Source organism: Nansenia antarctica, assembly GCF_963989245.1.
Source record: "Nansenia antarctica genome assembly, chromosome: 2".
Lineage (NCBI taxonomy): Eukaryota > Metazoa > Chordata > Actinopteri > Argentiniformes > Microstomatidae > Nansenia > Nansenia antarctica.
The window spans coordinates 73,265,559-73,287,681 of NC_137675.1; the positions used below are offsets into that span (position 1 = coordinate 73,265,559).

General features: G+C 44.9%; 2 protein-coding genes across 2 annotated transcripts; one reads left to right on the forward strand and one right to left on the reverse strand.

The window, feature by feature from the left end:
• Positions 1-1,854: 1,854 nt before the first annotated feature.
• LOC308150578 (tripartite motif-containing protein 16) lies at positions 1,855-11,630 on the forward strand (the record flags this gene model as incomplete). Its single annotated transcript, XM_080523395.1, has 4 exons — positions 1,855-1,876; positions 10,683-10,745; positions 10,879-11,018; positions 11,223-11,630. 4 exons carry the CDS (start codon positions 1,855-1,857, stop codon positions 11,628-11,630), a joined length of 633 nt encoding a protein of 210 aa, XP_080379521.1.
• A 1,031-nt stretch (positions 11,631-12,661) lies between these two features.
• akt1s1 (AKT1 substrate 1 (proline-rich)) lies at positions 12,662-16,718 on the reverse strand. Its single transcript, XM_080524893.1, has 6 exons — positions 16,581-16,718; positions 14,693-15,526; positions 14,331-14,595; positions 14,160-14,243; positions 13,825-13,997; positions 12,662-13,678 (listed from the first exon to the last, which is right to left on the reverse strand). The coding sequence occupies exons 2-6, from the start codon at positions 15,101-15,103 to the stop codon at positions 13,541-13,543; spliced, it is 1,071 nt and encodes a 356-aa protein (XP_080381019.1). The 5' UTR covers positions 15,104-15,526; positions 16,581-16,718; the 3' UTR covers positions 12,662-13,540.
• Between the last annotated feature and the right edge of the window lie 5,405 nt (positions 16,719-22,123).

A 22,123-nucleotide genomic window follows, 5' to 3' on the forward strand; every position in this document is an offset into this window, starting at 1 on the left:
TTACGGGTTATGTACATATCCTGTATACTGTCACTGTCACGCTGAGTGACCCTCAGTGGGAGTAAGTGGCATTTCTGGTGGGTCAGCGCAAGTAGAGCTCTTGGGTCACTTTTCAAGATTCTTATCGACAGACCGTTACAGTATGTTTGCCAGGGTAGATTGGTGGAGATAGGTATCGAAAAACGAGCTCATTGTAATGCATGGTATGGAATAAGGAATGGTATGTTTGATACCATTCCTCATTCCACGCCATGCATTACAATGAGCCTGTCCTCCAATTTCTAATTCCACGAGCCTCCTCCGGTTCACACACTGAAACACAAAATGCATGCAGACGAAAACACCCACCATCGGAAAGTGAGAAGAGAAGAGCACCTGGTGTGTCAATCAGCTGGTGACAGGCACCCAGTGGGGAGTCAGAACAACTATTAGTCAAGGATTGCAAGAGCCTGAGAAGCATTACCTCCCATTATTGTCCCACAGACAATTGTTTCAGTCAAAGGACCTTTCCTGGTATGGACACAAACATGTTATTAGTAGTAGGCCATTAGGAGAGGCTGGTGGAGGTAGAAATCGAGGACGCGCTCATTGTAGCGCATGGGGCGGATTGCACACGTTTGATACCATTCCTCATTGTGTTCCATGCATTACAATGAGCCCGTCCTCTAGTTTCTACCTCCACCAGCCTCTCCTGATGGCCATATAGTGCTGCTACATAGCTTCCCACAGCACGCTCGAAGGTCATGGCATAATACTCTTTAAGTCCACTCACTGATGAAGTTTATTAGCATACCGCTCTCTAAACATATCTGGTCTTAAGCAGGCCAGTGCTAAGCGGGCAGTTACACTTCATTAAAATGCCTTCTCTAATAGCTTATGTCTTCACACAAAGAGGCCAAATGACACACTGTTTCGTGATGCTATTTCCTATCTATAGACATACAAAGCCTCCCATGTTCTGACAGGGTTTTAGGATGGGGGCGGATGGTTGCACAATTGCCTGGTCATTGTCTGTGTGATTAAGCAAGAGTAATTGAGCATTCACTTCAAATCAACATGGTACCTTACCTACCATACTTCGGGGAGGCTGTGGCGCAGGAGGTAGAGCCGGCGTCTAAAGATCGCAAGATCAGCAGATCGACAGTTCGATCCCCAGCTGGCCACATGTCGAGTTGCCCTCGGGCAAGACACTGAACCCCAAATTGCTCCCAAAGAACGGGCCGGCGCCTTGTATGGTAGCTTGCCGCCATTGGTGTGTGAATGTGTGTGTGAATGAAAGGCCATTGGAATAAGGCGCTAAATAAGTCAGTCCATTTATACTTACACTTCTGACTGCCGGAGATTTCCAGCATGAAGTCATTGTGGCTGTAGTGATTTTCTAGTCAACAGTCCTCAGTTCTGAGGTCAATTGCTATGTGGTCAAAGTCAAAGAAGACATCGCTACCATGGTGAAATAACACAGCATACACATCACGGAAGCCATGTAGTATGGAAATCTTATTGGTACATTTCTAGAAAGACGCCCACAATGAATAAATTCAATATGGGGGTCGCTCTCTGTGTGTGCACGCGTGTGCATGTGTGAGTTGCGAAATATCGAGAGTGTGTGTTTGGGTCCAGCTTTCTGAACTACAGTTGCAGGAGTTTCATATGTCAGGACCAACCCTTTGGTAACCATTACATCCAACCAAACCTCGCCCGCCCCACCCCTCCTCTTCCCTGAACCTGGGCCTCTCATCCCCTCCCCATTTTCCCCGAGGAAATAAGAGTGTACTTTCAGAGAGGGACAGTCACAATCTCTGCTGAAGACCCTACTGTACCATGCCAAACAACGCTACAAGTACCAATGGAGTCATGGCTGCACCTAAGAAAGCAGGTAAGAGCACATCTTCATCTTCATCTTCATCTATCTGTTCCCCTATACACTTGTAGGGACTAAAATGCTACATTAGATTTTTATTTACATTTTGGGCATTTAGCAGACGCCTTTATCCAAAGCCATTGGTAGTTATAATGCTAGAAGAAGGAAGAATTAAGTAGTTTTTTGTTGTTGTTTTTTTTTGTTTTATTTTTTTACAGTAGAGAAACTGTAGAGGGGGGGTAGAGGGGATAAATAAGTCTTAGAAGGGATAGTTAAGGTGTAGCCTGAAGAGATGGGTCTTCAGTCTACGGCGGAAGATAGGTAGCTACTCTGCAGTCCTGACAGCAGTGGGAACCTCGTTCCGACCAGCCCCCCTCTGCAGGACTGTAGTCGCTAAGACAGTAGGACAGTGAAAAGCCGTGACCAAGTAAGCGGGGCGCCAAGACAGTGAAAAGCCATGACTGAGTACACTCTCCTCTTGACATGGAATAGCTTAATTGATCAGAATTTACAACCAAATGCCATAGTGATTATTGATACAAATTACAGTACATAATGATTTGAGACTTTCATATGAATCATTTGTGATATTGAATCGGTATTCATAATCCATTTCTACATTGCCAAATAGTTTTAAGGGGTTTTAATTTGTTATTGCAGATTCAAGAAATGAAGTTGAATTTTGCTGAAAATGTTAAAGTGAGAATAAGGATCAAAGGAGATTTGTGTCTTTTTTGTCAGTCAAATTCCCTCATCATTCAGCTATGTCAAAGGAACCTAAGTATTTTTAGTTTTAGCATTACAGAGCCATACTACATACTGTCTGTCTGTCTTTCTCTCTCTCTCTCTCTCTCTCTCTCTCTCTCTCTCTCTCTCTCTCTCTCTCTCTCTCTCTCTCTCTCTCTCTCTCTCTCTTTCTCTCTCTCTCTCTTTCTCTCTCTCTCTCTCTCTCTCTCTCAACTCCACAAATCCTAGTGAAATACTGAGATGTTGTGTCTACTACAGTCCTGCTCTAGTCAATTTATGATATTTATGATTTTAGTTGTTGGAATACTTAGGGTTCAATGTTGTTATCAACACTCAGAACAAATGCAATATTTTAGACACATCATTCCTTCTTGTGTGTGTGTCCCTCTCAGCAAAAATACCATCTATGGTGAATGTCCTGACATATAGTACAGTACAGTCAGTGAAGCCAATGTTGCCTCATGTTTACTCTGACAACCAAAGTAAAGCCCAGGGCCTGAACCCACACTCCTCTGAGCACCAGGATTAAGACAGAAGACTTGTTTTAAATTAACAAATAAGCCGCCTGCCCTCTCCTTGTGGATTCACTCCATACACACATGTTTTAACTGGCACTGGTGGTATAAGGGGGCACAGAAGAGAGGTCTGTGTTGTATTGTACATATGTATATTGTAAATGTACGCATTTGGACTGGAGCTATTTGGCTTAAGAAAGAAGAGGACAGATAAAGTGTCACATGGTGTGTCACATGGTGAAATGCAGACAGACAGATAGATAGATAGATAGACAGACAGACAGACAGACAGACAGACAGACAGACAGACAGACTGACTGACTGACTGACTGACTGACTGACTGACTGAAAGAACATTCAAGTGGTCTTACTGAAGGTATTATTTGTTTTATTTATGATGTGGCTAACATGTTGTTTATTGGCCATCTTAAATATGGGCATCATGCTCATCATATTTCCTTGTCAGTCTCTTTGCCAAACATCTCTCTCTGACAGTCTGTCTGCCAAGTCTCTCCCTCATAAATCATCTCAACCAACCGTCCTTTCATCATGTGTCGCACCGTCACCACACCAATATGTTCTTACATCTTTCTTGATAATCAAATCCACTCTCTCAGCAGTCTGCTACCTCACACAACCTCACTGGCACAGGTCTCACACCTCTTCTCAGTTTGTTAATGCAACTTAATCTCGCCCCCTAATGCCCATGTCTACCCTGCATCTGTCCTGTTCCTCCCAATCTTCCCCAGTGACAGTGTGGACTCAATATCCCAGAACCCCCCACTGTTCCTAAGTCCTCTTCTGGCTCCCATGCTAATGAAGTGTGAAAAACTATACAGTTATTTAAGTCTTTGGAAGTTTATTGACATACCAAATTTAGAGTGGTTGTTAAGTGTTTGATTGCTTTGGTTCTGAGAACCAAGAAAAATCATATTTCATCAGATGTGCCACAGAAATTACAGAATGCAAGTGTCGCCAGGTTGAGATAGAAAACAAACTCAAGTTGAAATACCCCCACCAGTGCCATTAAATAGCTAGCTTTTCCGTGTCGTAGCTGGTTAACATCTGGTATTTCTGTGGGGACGCAGGTTCGAAGCTCATGTGAGTGCGAGGAATCAATACTGTTTGCAACAGCACGACACCTGTTACATTGGTGCTGTGACCCGGATCCGATGTTGCAAAGACAGAGGAAAAGAAGGAAGAGAAAATCTGTATGACTAAGCAATTCTTTATCAATTATCACAACTACAACGTTTTGGTGAATTCTTTGACCAGTCAATTCACTGTTAGGACTCAAAAGCTTTAACCTCCATTTTATCACTGGAAAGCAAATGTTGCCATCAAGAATACTGTTGTTTGTTTGTCCGTCTGTCCGCCCACGCTTTTTCCATCCGTCTCAATTTTCATGTACGCACTCATCATTGGCATGGGTCATAATGAGGGTTTTTTCAACACATCATAACAGGGAGCAGAGGAATGGATCAGAGGCCCGCTCCCTCCGCCTCTCCTCCCATGAGATCTCCTGATCTCACCCACTCAGATCAGTAGCTTCTCTGACCCCGCTATCTCAGTTGGATCCGAACCCGATCCTGACCCGCAGCTCTCTCTCATCGAGGGGGGTGGCGCCATCCACTAACCCGCCCGTCCCAAAGAAAACAGCTTATTTTCTGCAGTGTCAAGTGGACACTATCCTGACCAGTAAGAGGCACCTACAGATGTCCCCGACATGGCCATCCTCCAAGGCACGGTTTAGAGTGGATCAATGTTCTTAATTTCATTCTCCTAGCAGCTTCTGTCTGTCCACACATTTATCATCTGACCTGTCTCCTGTTATTGGAGTGGACACCCTATCCATGTGAAAAAAATACATTCTGGATATGAATATGTGGAAAACCTTGACCTTGACCTTGAAGTGTAAACTTCCCATTTTGTTCCCCAAATATAGGTTTCCATTCCACAATTGGAAATGTATCTAGTTCCCATTGTGTAAAAGCTCCATTCCACTTCCATCACCGCCTGATTAATGCATTATTTTACCTACAGTATGTTAGGTACCACTATGGAGTACGTCTTGCTTTGTGTCTAGTATGTGCCTGAATGTTCTCCCAAGTCACAACGCTGCTCTCTTTCTTTATACAACTCTATGTCTGATGTCAAGCCATCAATCAGAGAATCTGTTTATCCATCGGTCAATCTCAGTAGGGCTTTGCTGCTGATCCCATTGATAGTGGATATGTATTTGGCAGGGCTTAACTTCAACAGGGGTTGGCAGAGCCCTCCTCTCATATGCCACAGGCCTCAGTCCTCCCCTTACCCCGCTCATAATAACCACTGTGATGTCTCACTTCAAGGTGACTCAACATGTTTACGTGCATTTCTACCTCCACTGTGTTTAGGTGGAGGTAGAAATGCATGGAACGTGTTGATACTATTCCTCATTCCATTCCATGCAATGAGCCCGTCCTGCGATGTCTACCTCCATCAGCCTCCTCAGTTACACATACTGCCTGGGAAACATTCTGTTCAGAATCAGATGAGGATTAGACTCCCTTGGTTTTTTCATTGGATGTCTATCAAACGCTATAGTATCCCATGATACTTCCATGATAGCTCAAGACTTTTATCTTTTACCCACCCTCTCAATGATACCCCTGAATGTCTTGATGACACCCTCTATCATTGTCTTAGACCACTGCTATCCCATTCACTCATTCTTGCTCTTTCACTTGCTTTTCTCTCTGTGTCCCTCCCTCTCCCACTCTGTCCCTTTAAGGGAGAATTCTGGAATAGTATTGAGGGGCGGGGGGGTGACTGATGAAGTGACCTGTCATCAACTTATTTCCTCCTCTCTACCGTTCCATATGACCTTCACTCTCTCTCTCCCTCTCTCTTGGAAAGCATTTCCTCCCTCATGTTAACCTCTATCTGTTGTTCATCCGATTCATTATATTACACCTCTTTCTTCTTTCTCTACGTTACTCATTTTTATAGTATGTAGCTGTTATGTAGCAGTCATTCTAGACACATGGGCTGGATCCAAACGGAAAATCTCTCTCTGTAACACGATCCTAAGCTTCAGTAGTGGCCAATTAATATTTCTGCATTCCTAGTGAATTATCTTATTTAATTGTCTTAGCAACAACTAAAGTAGTGTTTATGCAACATCATAGACCCTCACACAGCTGTATATTTAATCCCACCTTCTCATGACATACAGTACAGCAAGTCAGGCCTTTCAGGCACAAACATGAAGAGCCTGAAATTAAAGTTAAAAGGTCTGCAGGTCAGATTCAGTCAACCAGTCAACCCAAATGTGAGGACGTGGATAGGACTCAACTAGAATTGCCAGGCTCTCTACCTGACGTGGCCCAGCGAAGGCAGTGATATTCTCAGCCTTGTTCAAAACGTTGCATCATCTCCCTAGTCTTCCCAAGCTTGTTCCCCTAACAAGCTCACATTTTTCCTCATTTTCGTCATACTGTTGGCCCCCTCCACTATACCGAGAAGTCCTTGTTAAAGAGTTGGGTTTCCCCAGACTGGTGCCAGAACTGACTGTGCTCCCAGAAAGAGCCAGGGTAAAAGATCTGACTGCCCTCTCCTTTCAGCCACGTGTTGGCAGGACCTCCATGATCAATGACCACATGTCCTCTAAAAAGCCATCCATTGGTGTCTGTGGCAGCCCAGGCTCCCTGCAAGGTTGCGGACTGTCAGATGTTAGATGGGTCTCTCTCACCCTTCCATCATCCCTTCCCATCATTGAGGGCTATCAAGTGACACCTTCAAACACACGCATTTCTGCCATCTGAGAGCATGTTGGAGATGGATGTTAATGATTTAGAAACGTTTACTCTGTGCAGCTCTCTCTCTTGCGGATACAAGTGTGTGTGTGTGTGTGTGTGTGTGTGTGTGTGTGTGTGTGTGTGTGTGTGTGAGTGTGAGTGTGAGTGTGTGTGAATATGTGTGTGTGTGTGTGTGTGTGTGTGTGTGTGTGTGTGTGTGTGTGAGTGTGTGTGTGTGTGTCAGATTTCTTTCATCCATATCCCCTCTGTTCCCTACTCATCTTATGGCATGGCTTATTGACAGTAGTGAAGTACCTCTGCACAATGGGACAACATGTGATTATGTAAGCACTTTTTATTCTAGGACGGCACAAAGCATGTTGCTACACAAGTTATTTTAAAGTAAATACGCAAGTATAGGGTACATTTTGTTTTGTTTTTATGTTATTGAAATGAACAAAAAACGTAAGCTACTTTTAGCACATTATAATGTTCCACTATGTGGTGAAAAAGAGGAATGACTATGAACATTTAGTAACAGTAATTTAAGCTTAAGTCGCCCATAGAAGACATTGACAGTGAGGGCGGAGTGCAGAGACATGACCACAATAATACCCAGTTCTCGGAGAACACAGGATGATGAACCGTCAGATACAAAGTGTATTCTTAGAATGAACCTGCTGTCAGAGGCTGTGATGGGTGCCCTTAGCCAATGTAAGTTTAGGCCTGGCATGCCTTTAAGCCGTAACCTAAACCTGGGCTGGTATGGGTAAACTACATGAATCAGAGCTAAGAGAAAAAGACTCAGCATAGCACGCATGCTCTGCTGTCATAGATAGCGTAAGAGTAGTGGGGGATGATGGGTAACATGGTTACAGGAGCCGTGTGAAAGAGAATACAATCTACAGTACAAATTACTATATATAAATACTGTATATACAGCTCTGGAATACCACTGCAAGACCACTGCAAAATGATTGGTTTGATCACATTTGTTTTATCTATAAACTACTGACAATACTTCTCCCAAATTACAAATACAAATACAATACAAAAATATTGTCATTTAGAGCAGTTATTTGCAGAAAATGACAATTGGTCAAAATAACAAAAAAAGATGCAGTGTTTTCAGACCTGGAATAATGCAAAGAAAACAAATATTCATATTTTAAACAACACAATACTAATGTTTTAACTAAAGCCTAGTACACATTAAGATAATCTGGCTGATTTTGGCCCGATTTCCCCCCTTCCAACCAAGGACAGAAAATGCCTGATTATCGGATGGCTCTAAAGATTATCCTACAAGATTATCCTGTGGTGTGAGGTGTGTTAAGAATCAATTTCTCCCGACAATCTGCTCGGAAAATGTCCGGTGATCGTAAATATTAAACGTGTTCAATATTTACGATCAAAAGTATTTTTGTCTGTGGTCAAAACTGACAACTCCTGATTCCGATTGTAACGTGGAATGGAATGTAGCCAATCAAGAAGCGAGCTGGCTGACTCGTCTTCTTCTTTTCGTTCTTCGGCACTTTATTTGCCCTGTCGCACATGGCTGCCTCGTACAGGTCAGTCAGGATACTACTACCCTGATCATGCGAGATTTCTGGCTTGGGGGACGAGACTCTAGCCTGTCGTAGGACAGATCTTTATGTATGTGGTGTGCTGTATTGGGAATATCGGAGCACACCACACACAATACGATCAAAACTGTTCAATCCATGATTTTTTATCTTCATGTGCGGGGTCTCTCTCAGATAAAAAATCTGTTAAAATTTAGAAAATCTTTATGTGTGTACCAGGCTTTAGGAAGAGTTCAGAAATCAATATTTGGTGGAATAACCCTGATTTTCAATCATAGCTTTCATGCATCTTGGCATGCTCTCCACCAGTCTTTCACATTGCTGTCAGGTGACTTTATGCCACTTATGTCAAATTCAAGCAGCTTGGCTTTGTTTGATGGCTTGTGACCATCTTCCTCTTGATCACAATCCAGAGGTTTTCCATGGGGTTCAGGTCTGAAGATTGGGCTGGCCATGACAGGGTCTTGATCTGGTGGTCCTCCATCCACACCTTGATTGACCTGGCTGTGTGGCATGGAGCATTGTCCTGGAAAAAACAACCCTCAGAGTTGGGGAACATTGTCAGAGCAGAAGGAAGCAAGTTGTCTTCCAGGACAACCTTGTACGTGGCTTGATTCATGCGTCTTTCACAAAGACAAATCTGCCTGATTCCAGCCTCACTAAAGCAACCCCAGATTGTCACTGATTCTCCACCAAATTTCACAGTGGGTGCGAGACACTGTGGCTTGTAGGCCTCTCCAGGTCTCCGTCTAACTATTACACTACCAGGTGTTGGGCAAAGCTGAGTCATCAGAGAAGATGACCTTATTCCAGTCCACTACGGTCCCTCCCATCCTTATGGTCTTTTGCAAACCTCAGCCTGGCTCTTCTTTGCTTCTCATTGATGATGGGCTTTTTTTTCTAGCTTTGCACGACTTCAGCCCTGCCCCAAGGAGCCTATTTCAAACCGTCCTTGCCATGCACTTCACCCCAGCTGCCGTTTGCCATTCTTTATGTAGATCACTTGATGTCATCCTACAGTTGTTGAGTGACATTCAAATGAGTTGGCGCCGCGGTCATCCCGGTCAGTGGAGAGTCGTTTTCGCCCTCTGCCGGTCTGTACCTTTGTTGTCCCCAATGTCTGCTGCTTGACCTTGTTCTTATGAAATCTTTTTTTGAAAGTCTTTGAAATCTCAAGGATGGAAGCAACCTGACGCTCACTGTATCCCTCTGCCAGTAAAGCCAGAATTGAACCCTCCTTTTCCTCACTCAAAATCAACTCTTTTGGCATGGTCAATAGTTTTTTTTTTTTATTCCAATTACTTTTGAGGAATTAGCCGTTTTTGCCATCCAGCTGGGGAGTGATGACCACAGCAGTGGTTTTTATAATTTTCCTTGTAGTGAAAATACCACTGCTCATCCGTAATCAGATTTAGCTGAGGTGCTGGAGCTGTAGAGTATCAAATGGAATGAAAAAAAGCAACATCCGCACACTCAAAACTGTGCAAAAATCTATGTTTTTATTGCACACACTTTCGGTCTTTCATAGACCTTCTTCAGGCATACATCAGTAACAAGTTAATGCAGTGTTACAGTTCAAACGACATCACTTGATTAGCCAAATGCACAACACCTGTTTCAAAGAATTCCACCTAGTGGCTAGACATCAAAGGAATTGTAGTTTGTAGTCCTAGGTTTAGTGGACTACAAAGGCCACATACACAGGTGTTTACTGAGACAGGAAAACACAAAAAAATACATAAAATATTTACTATATATATATACATAACAGAACAAAAAACAATAGAGAAATGTTACAACATGCAGACATACTTTTCCTTACGCGGTTCAGGTGATCACCTAATCAGTACCTCACTAAGTAGAATGAGGTGTGCCTGTGTTGGAATTCAACAGACACTGGAATGGAATCGCTGCCATACATGTAGAGATGCTGATTTACAAAATATTTGGAGTGGTCTCTTAATTTTTTCCAGAGCTGTATACACACATGTATATTCATTAAGTTGTCTCTTTTTTTTGTAGGAAGAAAAACTAAGGCCCCTCCTGCAGGTAAAGAACAATGATACTGTATTACTGCAAGGACTTTCTGTATAGAAATACTTAATAAATTACAGTACATTAGAGTCAGGTGTCATTTAAATCGGATTATCCAATCAGTGAACAGTTAATGAACGTCTCTCTTCATCCATCACAGAGAACGTGCCTGTGTACGAGCCTAATATTCCTGAACCTACCACCAGAGCTGACTTCATGAAATGTGAGTTTACGTATTTTGGCCCTTTGGCTTTATCACTTTGGCGCTCTTCCTCTGAAACGTGTTTGATGCTGGATCCTGCCGGCCTAGACGCCAGTGTTGAAAATCTCCCCCCATGTCATCTCTCTCCTCTCAGACTGGCTCCCCATTTCCCTGGATGACAAAACTGCTCAGAAGCTGCTGTGGCTCTCCGAGGGTGGGGCCAAGGTGTCCCGTAACGTAGAGGAAGTGTGTCCATACCCTAACAGACCTGAGCGATATGAGCATTCACCACAGGTGAGCCTGCCTACAGACAGTATGCCATTGACTGACCATGTGCATACAAAATTCTAATTCTATATAAACTGTCATTGGTTCATGTATGCGTCCCCAAGTCCTCTCCTCTGATGATTCACTTGCTTAGTCAGATGTATTGATTGTAAGTCACTTTGGAATAAGGCGTCTGCTAAACACCTAAAATGTAAATGTCTCTGTGTGCAGGTCCTCTGTAAGGAGGGTCTGTTGGGGCAGCGTGGTTACTGGGAGGTGGCCTACGATGGCTGGGTGGTGATTGGGGTGACCTACGAGAGCGTGTGCAGGAAAGGCCTGGATGGGCCTTGTGGGCTGGGGGAGAACGACAGCTCCTGGGGGGTGGGCTGGGCAGGCTCCAGCTACCACTGCTGGCACAACTCGGAGAACGCGGAGGTCGAGCTGCCCAAGATCCCCACCATTGGCGTGTATGTTGACCAACCTGCCGGCATCATCAAGTTCCTCTTGGTGGAGGGAGAGGGGGAGGAGAAGGTGGTGCGACATCTGCAAAGGTACAAAACCACCTTTAAAGAGAAGCTCAGGCCTGGTTTCTGGGTCGGCAGAAAATCCTTCTGCTGGATCCAAAAGAAAGATCAGTAACAGGGTAGATGTAGGAATCGGGAGCGAGGGAGGCAAGGAGAGGAGGATCATAGAGAGTGAGGGGTTTAGGTCAAGGAGGGAGAGTGATTTTGATTTTGCAACATGAAATCATTTGTGGATTCATATTATTTTTTACAGTTTTAAGGGTTTGCTGTTATCCCTCTGTTGCATAAGGAAAACTAGTTATGAATTACTATAATCATGATGATATGCAAAAGGATGCTTAATTATCTAATTGACTACTATCATAACTATTCATGAGTATTGTCTTTTGTTTTACTTAGTAGAATGTAATAGTTCTAGTCATTGCTTCTGTTACATAGACCACTTTGGTGTACTTTAGATTGAATTCAGAGCCTGTATAATTGTATATCTGATTTGTTTATGAATGTGAATGTGGTGAATAAATACAACTATATGGAAGAATGCCTGGCTCAATTATAATATTGCATTTGTTGGCTCTTCCCGACTTAAACTAATGCACACATCTAGATGGTTTCTATAGAGGATAATGAAAACACAATTCTAGAGAACACGGTATCAATACTCCTGCTGACTATTATAACATATTTCACAGAGGATCAGGGTCTCAAGAAAGACCAAACCCTCTATGCAGCAATTTACTCAATCTCATGCTGCCCTCTGTAGGACACTACTGCACAGGTTTCCACCACTATCGTGGATTCCAAATGTTGTTGAGCTGTGACCTTCTAAAAGCTTTTGGAATTTTCCTGGAACCAGTGAGATCAGGTCAGATGTCATTGACAGTTTACAGCCCAATCCTTGACATCAGTTTTTTCAAGAATGGATGAACCTTTAACACAGAGGGATCGGAAACCCACCACTGAAGCAAAATAAGTAAAAAATGTTGCCATCTGCCCCAACGCTATTGTTTGCCAATCACATAAAATGTATTAGTGACTAAACAAGTCTAATGCAACAAATCCCACAAGGGCATATCCTTTTTAATGCATCAAAATGCAGTAACATTTGGACAGAGACACAAAACAGCTTGATCACTGTTTGCTCCTTTATTTAAAACATACAAGTAAACTGAATTAAACATTTAACAGCTTTTGAAATGTTGGAGATGGACACATCTCTATTCAGCTCAACCTCTCTCTCTCTCTCTCTCTTTCACGCACACTCACTCACTCATTCAGTCGGAATATTTGGAGCATATTATTATAGTGTCACCATTTTTCAGATAGTATCTGTGTTGCAGTGGAGGCTGGTGGAGGCAGAAATCGGAACGTGTTTGATGCCATTCCTCATTCCATCCCATGGATTACAATGAGCCAGTCCTGTTTTCTCTCTCTCCACCAGCCTCCACTGCTGCGTTGTACAATCATTCTATCAGTCAGTCATTCATTGGCAAGGTAGAAGTACAAATAGGCATATTTATGGAGGCATGGGAGCCCTCCACTTACAATTTGAAAAGCTACAGGTTTCATGTTACTGAAGCCCCTTTACCCAACCATTTCTGAGAGGGTGACTGCATCCTCCACCCTTTTGAAGTTTAGCCCCACAAGGTACAAAGCAACCGGCTGTGCCAGTTAGAATATCATATCAAATATGTTAGTGCCTATGTTGGTCAGTACAGTGGGTCACTGTGAGCACATTTGAGGTCAAGTTGCATGTAGTGTTCAACTGTGTTGTGTTTAAGTATGTGTACTGTGTTAAGAATGATCCGAGTCTGTGTATATCAGCGTGTTTCTTTACATCAGTTTTTTTTCTTGCAGCACTAATGTTGTTGCTGTTTTTAGTTAGTCATTAATACACAGGGGGTACTTTTCTTTTGTTAGTATCATATACTGCCAGCCAATCAGGTCCCTCACTTTCACCCACACAATCTCCATCTCTCTCTCACTTCCTCTCTGTCTCTCTATCTATCTATCTATCTAGCTCACTCAGTGTTTGAGGGAAAAGTCTCCCGTGTTGAGGCGAGGCCGAGGCAGTCCTCCAAACATTTCAGTTCCGTCGGTGGCTCCAGGAGCCAAAAGAGCCTTCATACTGGCAGCGATGTGATCCAGGTCAGCACAGCCGGCCTGGTGTGTACACACAGACAGACAAGGCTTTAGTGTCTATGATTGTGACTGATTGACAAAGAAGATAATGCACATCTGAAGATGAGACTGTAAGCATAGTGTAGAGTAATACATGAGTATACAACTGTAAGTTTAGGTTGACTGACCCGTTCCCCACTGTGGCCGTCTCCCTGGGCGCCTCTGCTCCCTCTGAACCCCCACACAGGCACAGACACAGGGAGGGAGCGGGCCATAGCCATGGGGTTAGGGTGTCGAGAGTAGGAGGCATGTCCCATCGCCATGCTGCGTGGGGGAGGAGGGGCATCCTCACTCAAGGAGCCTAAGGCAGAGATAACGCAAGAGAAATAAAGAAAGAGGTTAAAGACTGTAAGCGAAGACTGTCATTATATCACCATAAACTAATGTAACGTCACACGCGCGCACGCACACACACACACACACACACACACACACACACACACACACACACACACACACTCACCATCAGTGCTCTCCTCCTCTCCATCTGACTCAAAGAACGGCTCACAGTCACGAGACAGTGAGTCCTCATCCATGGAGAACACCCCTGAAACAAGGAGAAACAAATATAATTAAATATACATGCCAAACACAACACTGACAGAGAAACAGGACAACAGAATTTGGTATTCACCAGCAGTCTCATTCAAATTCCGTCTCCGTTCATCCATGTCTTCCTCCTCTTCCTCATCCTCACACTCCTCCTCCAAGTCTGCAATTCCAGGCCTCTCTCTTCCTCGTTCGGCCTCCTCCAGCACACTCTCTCTCTCCCTCTCTCCATTCCCGTGCTGCCCAGCAGCTTGACCAATAAGAGCCCCCGTGCTGTAGATTGAAGGGTAGCTCTGCGAATAGAGTCTGGTATTGGGGCTGATGGTTCCTGCCCCCTCACCTGTTAAGCTCTACGCGAGAGAGAAAGCAAGGACGGGAGTTTTAACCTCACAAATTGTGCACTAGTATGAGTGGATTAAAGGACTGAACCACATGCACACCACTCACCGCCCTGGATCCAGTATCAGTGGGCATGTCTACAACAAGCTTAGCTCCTCCATCTCCAGCACCCAAACGTGTATGCCTATGCGCCGTCAGCATGGATGTGGAGTGCAGCACAGCAATGTCGTCCATGTAGCGCCGTGAGGACTCTGCCAAAGCCCCCTGACCCCACACGTGATAGGTGAAATCCCACTTCCGGCCAGCAAGAGTTCCGGCAGGCAAGATACCACCACTCTCCCTTTTCCTTACTCCATCTCCCTCTGCCACAGATGGCCGGAACTTCTTACAGGCTGTAAGAATGGCCAGGTCACAGACAGATTTCTGGCAATATACTTCCGCCGCAGCCAGTAGTGCCAGCCAGCTCTCTTTGTGGTTGTCTGGGATGTCAGGGTCAGACGACTGGGTGATGGAGGCCATGATAGGTGTTTAATCTATTAGTGCTAGGAATGTAGCAATTGTAAATAGTTGTATTGGTCAATAGCTCAAAAGTATAGTGTAATATGCAAGTAGGACTCCAGTCTTGATGGCAGGTACTCCTCAAGCGTGTGTCTCGTGATAAGTTGACCTTGCGTCTTAACTTTATTGGAGTGTATAATGTCTGTATGTCTTCAAAATATACTTAGTAGTAAAATTTGTGTAAACGTTTTGTTTCTATCTAACTATGTGTTGTTTTCTTCTCTTTGGCTGGTTTGCCTGTTACAGCTGAGAACCCAATCTGCAGTTGAAATAAGACAGCAGGTTTAAGAGGCACAAGGTGATTGGTTGATATGATGTATGGCTGTGTCTGTGTGCATGAGAGCTAGGGGAGAGATGAAGGAATGAAACGTTGCTGGTGTTGTTCTGCAAATAAGAAATGAAGATGGATTAATACAACGAAAAGGCATTCATTGCAAACAACTGAAGGCCAATGCACACGGCGTGCGATTTTTGTTGCAACAATATGTCCAGTTGTATCTTGTAGAAATTGTGGAAGCAAGGCAAGCAATATTGGCAGAGCCTATTGTAATCAGCCTGCCTGGTCCGACTACGTAACAATAAAGTAACAATTGAGAATGGAATGTTGTGGTGCAACAAAATCTCGCACGCCGTGTGCATTGGGGTGAGATTTTTTATGATTTTCTCATAGACTTCAATGGTGTGAGTTGAAAATGGAATTTTGCTGTTGCATCGCACGCCGTGTGCATTGGCCTTGAGGCATCTTTGACACTCTGTTGTGTGACAATAACATGTTTTTCCTATATTTAAGACTAGCCTAGTTGCCGTTTCAGATAAGGCTCACTTGGTCAGATGAACGGATGTAGTGGTTTGCAATTACAGTCAACGCGTGCTTTTGAAATATTTATCACATGAATACTTACTGAATATAAAATCCCATCCATTCATTGCTTATTCTGGGCATCGTTCATGCATGCCATAAGTTTATTATGCATGCCAGTCTGAGCATGTTTCAAAATAGAAAACCGACTGTGCAACACCTAATCTGATTCTGAACTACGTGTCTCCTCTCGCGAACCTGGTCACTGTCGCAGTCCCTCTCCGCTCCCCCTTGCCACCACCATCTCGCGCATTCGTTAGCATAACAACTGGCGCTGCCAAAACCATGTATGACGCTGACTGCTCTAGCTAGCTTTGCCCTGCTAGTTTTCCAATGTCATTCCTGCCAACCGCACGGCCAGATACACGTTGTTTACAGATGCATGCCATGGAGTTTTTGCATTGTTGCTCATTATGTTTTGTTCGTTTGTTTGCTCGCTGCATACCAAGCTAACTGGTTAGCTATGCGCACTCTCTCCTCCCAACAACATGACCACATTTCACCTCCATTTTTTTCAGATACGAAGGAGCACAACTCGATCATATAAAAAGGAGACACTTGGAGTAGAGATTCACTTACACATTCAGTTTCTTCCTTTCTCGGTTGCAGGCTTCTCTGTAGTTTTAACTTTACTTCGTGTGTCCTTCTTTGTCTGCTTCTTCTCTCAAGACTTCTCTCCCCTAGACTGGAGACTCCGACGGCGTTGTTTACAGACGCTCCAATCAGACGCGCGTCGTACACGTGACTGCTGGGCGCAGTGGGCGGGCTCGTACTCGCCTGGTTCTGGGCGGGCATGTGGACGAGTCTTTGCATGGGGCTTCACTGTTGGCTCGCTCATTCCCTGACGTAGCCCATTGAATTGTAATTATGCTCCGTCCCATTTCTCCAAGCATGCACTTGTGCACTCCCTCACGTGGATTTAAATCGGAATAGATTGCCAATGCTTAGACAAGGCTCCAAGAGGGGGCCCCAGGATTTCAGATTGGGGTCCCTTGAGAAAACCTAACTAACCTCTGCTTTGATAAAGAAGACAGACATTGCCTATTGCACCTGTAGCCTATGGCAGTGCTTTGGGGGTTGAATCCAACCAATTTGAGCATATTTAGGTGATTAGAATACATTTGTACATATTTATTCTGTCAATTTGGGGTCACGAGACAAAAACATTTGGGAACCCCTACCTTAGACCAATCGCCTTCTTTTGAATGAATGAATGAATGAATGAATGGTCTTTATTGTCATTGATATAGTACAGGTACCAAACAACGAAATTTGGGAGGGGGGGCTCCCCTGGTGCTAGGAAAGAAAAAAACAAGAAGGGAAAGGAGCTGGTTTACATAAATAAAGGCTATGTACACTATCCACTATACTATACTATACAAATAAAACACTGTGCTGTACTCTATGCTATGCTATACCTATTCTAACATTTCCTATTCTCTGCAACCTTATGTACCCTAGGGTTGTCATATTGCACATAGTGTTATTGCACATTCATTTAAAGTGTCGCAGTTTGCAGGCTTGAAATGTACATATTTGTGCCTCAGCACTACACCTGATTTTAATCCAGCAGCTGCCATCAATCCGTCCAGACTGTCCAGGGCCCAGAACCTAGGTCTTTGCTGTGTTTTAGATCAACTTGAGGAAGTGCATACTTAAGGTGAAGGGTGGAGAAATAGGATGTATAATAAGATGGACAGATTAAGCAAATACCTTTGATAGATCCCCCATGTTTTCACCATCCTGTCCCTTCATATTGACTATACTAGGAGAGGTGGATTGAAGTCACTTTATTGCACCCTCACTCATCAGCTATTTCATCCTGAGCACTCCCACAATTCTAGGTGCACCAATTAGGGGCTACACACTATCTCTACTATCACTATCTTGGAAGGGGCTACACACTATCTCTACTATCACTATCTTGGAAGTGGCTACACACTATCTCTGACCTCAAAGAGAGCACCAGCGACACAAACAATACATTTGACTCTCTACCAGACGAGCTGAACAGCTTCTATGCCCTCTTTGAACAGGACTACACTAACCTTCTAGAGAGAACCCACCACACAGACAACACAAGAGGCTCTCCCGTTCATCACTGTGGAAGATGTGCTAGCAGTTTTTAAGAGCATAAATATACACAAAGCTGCTGGACCAGATGGAATCCCCGGCTGGTTGTTTAAAGTGTGCGCGGAACAACTGGCTGGTATCTTTACCATCATATTCAACCTCTCACTCTCCACAGGCATAGTGCCCTCCTGCTTCAAGTCATCTGTCATCATCCCCGTACCGAAGAAGGGTAAGGTGACATGCCTAAACGACTGGTGCCCTGTTGCTGTCACCTCCATATTTAGGAGGAGTGCCTTTAGTCAGTCTGCCTGGTCAGTTAGAGGGGCACGTGAATGGAATCTGATTCCAGGGCACCTTAAAGAATTAGGCACCTTTAAATCATTTAGAAAGCACCTAAAACAGTGGATGATCAACACACACACCTGCCAACATTGAAATGTCCTGTCCTATACCTGTATGTCATGTGTACCGCCTGTCTGTGTACCGCCTAACATGTCTTACCTGTACAGTCTGTGTGCTTGTTTTTAGTCTGCTTATCGTGCGTATATGTTGCTTGCTTTTAGTCTGCTTACCGAATATGTACCCTCCTTTTAACCGCCTATGATTAATGTATGCTCTTTTAACCCTCTGCTTGTATGTACCCTCCTTTTAACCGCCTATGATTAATGTATGCTCTATTTAACCTCCCACTTTTAACCCCCTATGTTATGCCCTTAAGCTAAATGCTTGTCCTGTCTACTTTTTTGTGCCTAGGTCTACCTATATTTTATCTTTTAAATGTACTTTTTTCCTCCAGGGAGCCGTATACAACATCATTGCATAAGGACTGCGGATGAAAACTAGCTTTCGGGCTAACTCTGGCGTATTTACAATTTATTTTTGTTTTATTAATATGCACTGTCCCTTGAATAAATAAATGAATCTGAATCTGAATAGTATGCAAATGCTTTGAGAAAATCATCAAGATCCTGATCTGCAGGGAGCTACCGACCTTCCTAGACCGCCACCAATTTGCCTACCGAGGTAACAGATCGACAGAGGATGCAGGAGCAGCAGCACCTGTCGATGGGAGCGGCCCTCGCCAGCCTGAGCACAGACATCTCTGCATTGAGCAGTGGAGAATTTGACACTATGGCCGAGTACCTTGAAATATTTGCACCATTTAATCATGCAACGACAGAGCTGTCTGAGGAGAAGCGGGTGTCACCTTCAAAGGTCATACCGATCATCAGGATTATACAGCGCAAGGTGTCTGATAAGTGTGGACGGATGACCAACACTGCTGCCTAACAGTTGGGGATGCACCTGCTCCAGCTCCTGACAGCAAGGTGCATTGTGGAGAATGTTATGGTCCTGGCGATGGCAACAGTGCTGGAGCCTCGTTTTAAAACACTGGCTTTTGGGAACCAGTCCCATGCACAGGAGGCAGTCAAGAGGCTGACAGCTGAGTGTACAACAGCAATTCAAAGCACACAGAACGCACCTTCAACCTCACAGGTAATACCCTTCCCTTTGCACTGTATGTATTTAAACAGTAGCACATACTGTATGTCCCAGAGGACCACAAAGTTAATTTTATCTTTCTCTAAGCAGGCAACCTCAGCACAGGAAATGCCTGCCGAAGAGTCAGACAACTTTTGGGAGCTTCTGGACACTTGAGTTGGTTGGTTGCAAAACATAGTCAATTGTTGAGGATCACATGAAAAAGCTGACAATTTGCTACAGGGGCAGCACATAATGTCCAGAGCCCTACAACAGATGCCACACTGGAGGTGCAGCAGTACCTGAGTGACCCCTACCTCCCCAGAGGGGAGGACCCACTGAAGTACTGGGCCACACATGGAACTGTATATGTGAACTTGTATAAGTTTGCCAAGAAATACCTCCATATGCCAGCAACCTCTGTGCCCTGCAAAAATGGATTTCTCCAAAGCAGAGGACATTGTGAGCAAGAAGAGTTTTAGTAGAGTTTAGTAGAGAGGCATCTTGGCAGAAGTGGCTGGGACTGCCAAGATGCCTCTCAGACGTGGGCCTCTTTGGTAGGAACACGCTTCAACTGCCACTGCGATCCATCAGCTCTGGATACAAGCAGGAGAAGGCTCGGTTGGTGCTAGAGCTGAGGGAATCCACTGACCAGCTGGTGAGAGCAGCGGGCACCCAGATAAGAACTGGAAGGAAGTGGAAAGCCCAAGAGGAGGTTGATTTGGCAATCGGCCAGCTGAAGCACCGCGAGGTGGTCGGCAGAGTCCAGGAGGGTAGAGCAGGCCTTGGAAGGGGCGAGACTCCCTTGTTCTGGTCAAAGGCTTCCAAAGAAGATCGAAGAGCCATGGTGGTGGCAGAAGTGGCAAGAACTGAGCAGGAACGCCTTAACATAAAGGCGGTGTCCCAGGGCCAGCAAGGACGCTGGACGTCATGGGAAGGTCTCACAAACAGGCCCATGTCATGGTCTGACCTGTGGAAGATCCCCCAAGCTAGGCTCAGCTTCCTGATCAGAGCAACATATGACACCTTGCCTTGTCCCCGAAACCTCCACCAATGGTTTTCTGCCGAAGAGACCTGCCCCCTTTGCAACACCATCAATGCGAGCCTCCAGCACATCCTGACAGGCTGCAAGACAGCGCTGTCCCAAGGCCGCTACACATGGCGACACGACCTGGTGCTGAAAAAGCTGGCAGAGGTGGCAGAGACATGCAGACAGGAGGCAAACAGCAGACCTTCCGCTCCAGACAGACATCCCATCCAGTTTGCAAGGGCTGGAGAGAGAGTCAAACCCTCCCGTCAGAGAGATACAGCAAGACTCCTCGCACCGGGTAGTGAGTGGACCATGAGGGTCGACCTGGGGAGACAGCTCCAGTTCCCCAGGGAGATCGTGGAAACATCGCTCCGACCAGACCTGGTCATGTGGTCAGAGGCTTGCAAGACAGTCCTTCTGGTCGAACTCACTGTCCCTTGGGAGGGTGGTTTGGAGGCAGCCAACGAGCGGAAGCGAGCCAAGTATGCAGATCTGGCGGCGGAGTGCAGGGAGGCTGGCTGGAAAGCCGTTACGTGCCCTGTGGAAGTGGGGTGTAGGGGCTTCGTAGGTTCCTCAGCTGCTCGCCTACTCCGTGACATAGGATGCACAGGAGCAAGGCATCGGAAAGTCATGAAAGAGCTGGCTGAGGAGGCGGAGAAAGGCAGCTTCTGGCTGTGGCTAAGAAGGAAGCATAAGGGTTGGGGGGCGAACAACACCTAGGGCATCAGCAGGGGGTGGCAGGGAGAGATCCCTGCCATCGCTCCGCCACCAGGAGATGTACTGGGGTTAAAGGAGCGAAACGTCAATGACTGGTGGTCCCCAGCTGATGACCCAGTTAGGCCCACATAGGTGTTCAGTGAGGTGTCACAGCACACCTGTTCTAAAGGCACTGTTGGAGGTGCGTCAGGCAGCAATGCCCAGCAGGAGTACCATCACCTGTATCATGATTTGTTAGAAGAGAATAGTCTCAGTCGCAGCACAGTGGAGCAAATTCTTTTCCTGAATAAAAATCTGTAATCTGCCCCACACAACCATGTCCCTCTCACACTTTGCCTGTTCATGTACACAAGCAATCAATATGTTATTGTCCACATAAGCACATCTCTGTCCAGTTCCCACAATATAGCCTTGTTTTGCACTCTTTCCCTGTCCCACAAGCACGTACCAACACCGTGGCCCCTTTTTTGACATGTTGACCATCTATATCTGCCCCAATTGTCACACAGCCATGTCCCACACATGCCTAAATGTCATTCACATTTTTGTCTTTACATATCAGAAAAGTTTTACGTCATATTGACTACAGTGTAGTGCCGGAGGAAAAAGGAAAGACGTAGGCAACGTAATGATAACTGTTTAATCAAAACAACAACTTGTACTCTCAGTACAGGACCAGAAAATGGTTACCAAAACTCGTGTATCTAAACAGGAAGGTGCAACGTTAATAATCCTCCCCTCTGCCCCTAGTGCCAGAACTGGTTCCCTCCCACTACACAACCAACAGTAAGAGGAGAACATGAACCCATAATGTAGTCAC

Excerpts from the sequence above, each read along its gene's own strand:
- akt1s1 (XM_080524893.1), bottom strand. The coding sequence starts at position 15,103 with ATGGCCTCCATCACCCAGTCGTCTGACCCTGACATCCCAGACAACCAC. Across the intron at positions 14,244-14,330 it reads GAATTTGAATGAGACTGCTG|GGGTGTTCTCCATGGATGAG; the intron begins GTGAATACCAAA and ends TCCTTGTTTCAG. Across the intron at positions 13,679-13,824 it reads ACGGCCACAGTGGGGAACGG|GCCGGCTGTGCTGACCTGGA; the intron begins GTCAGTCAACCT and ends TGTACACACCAG.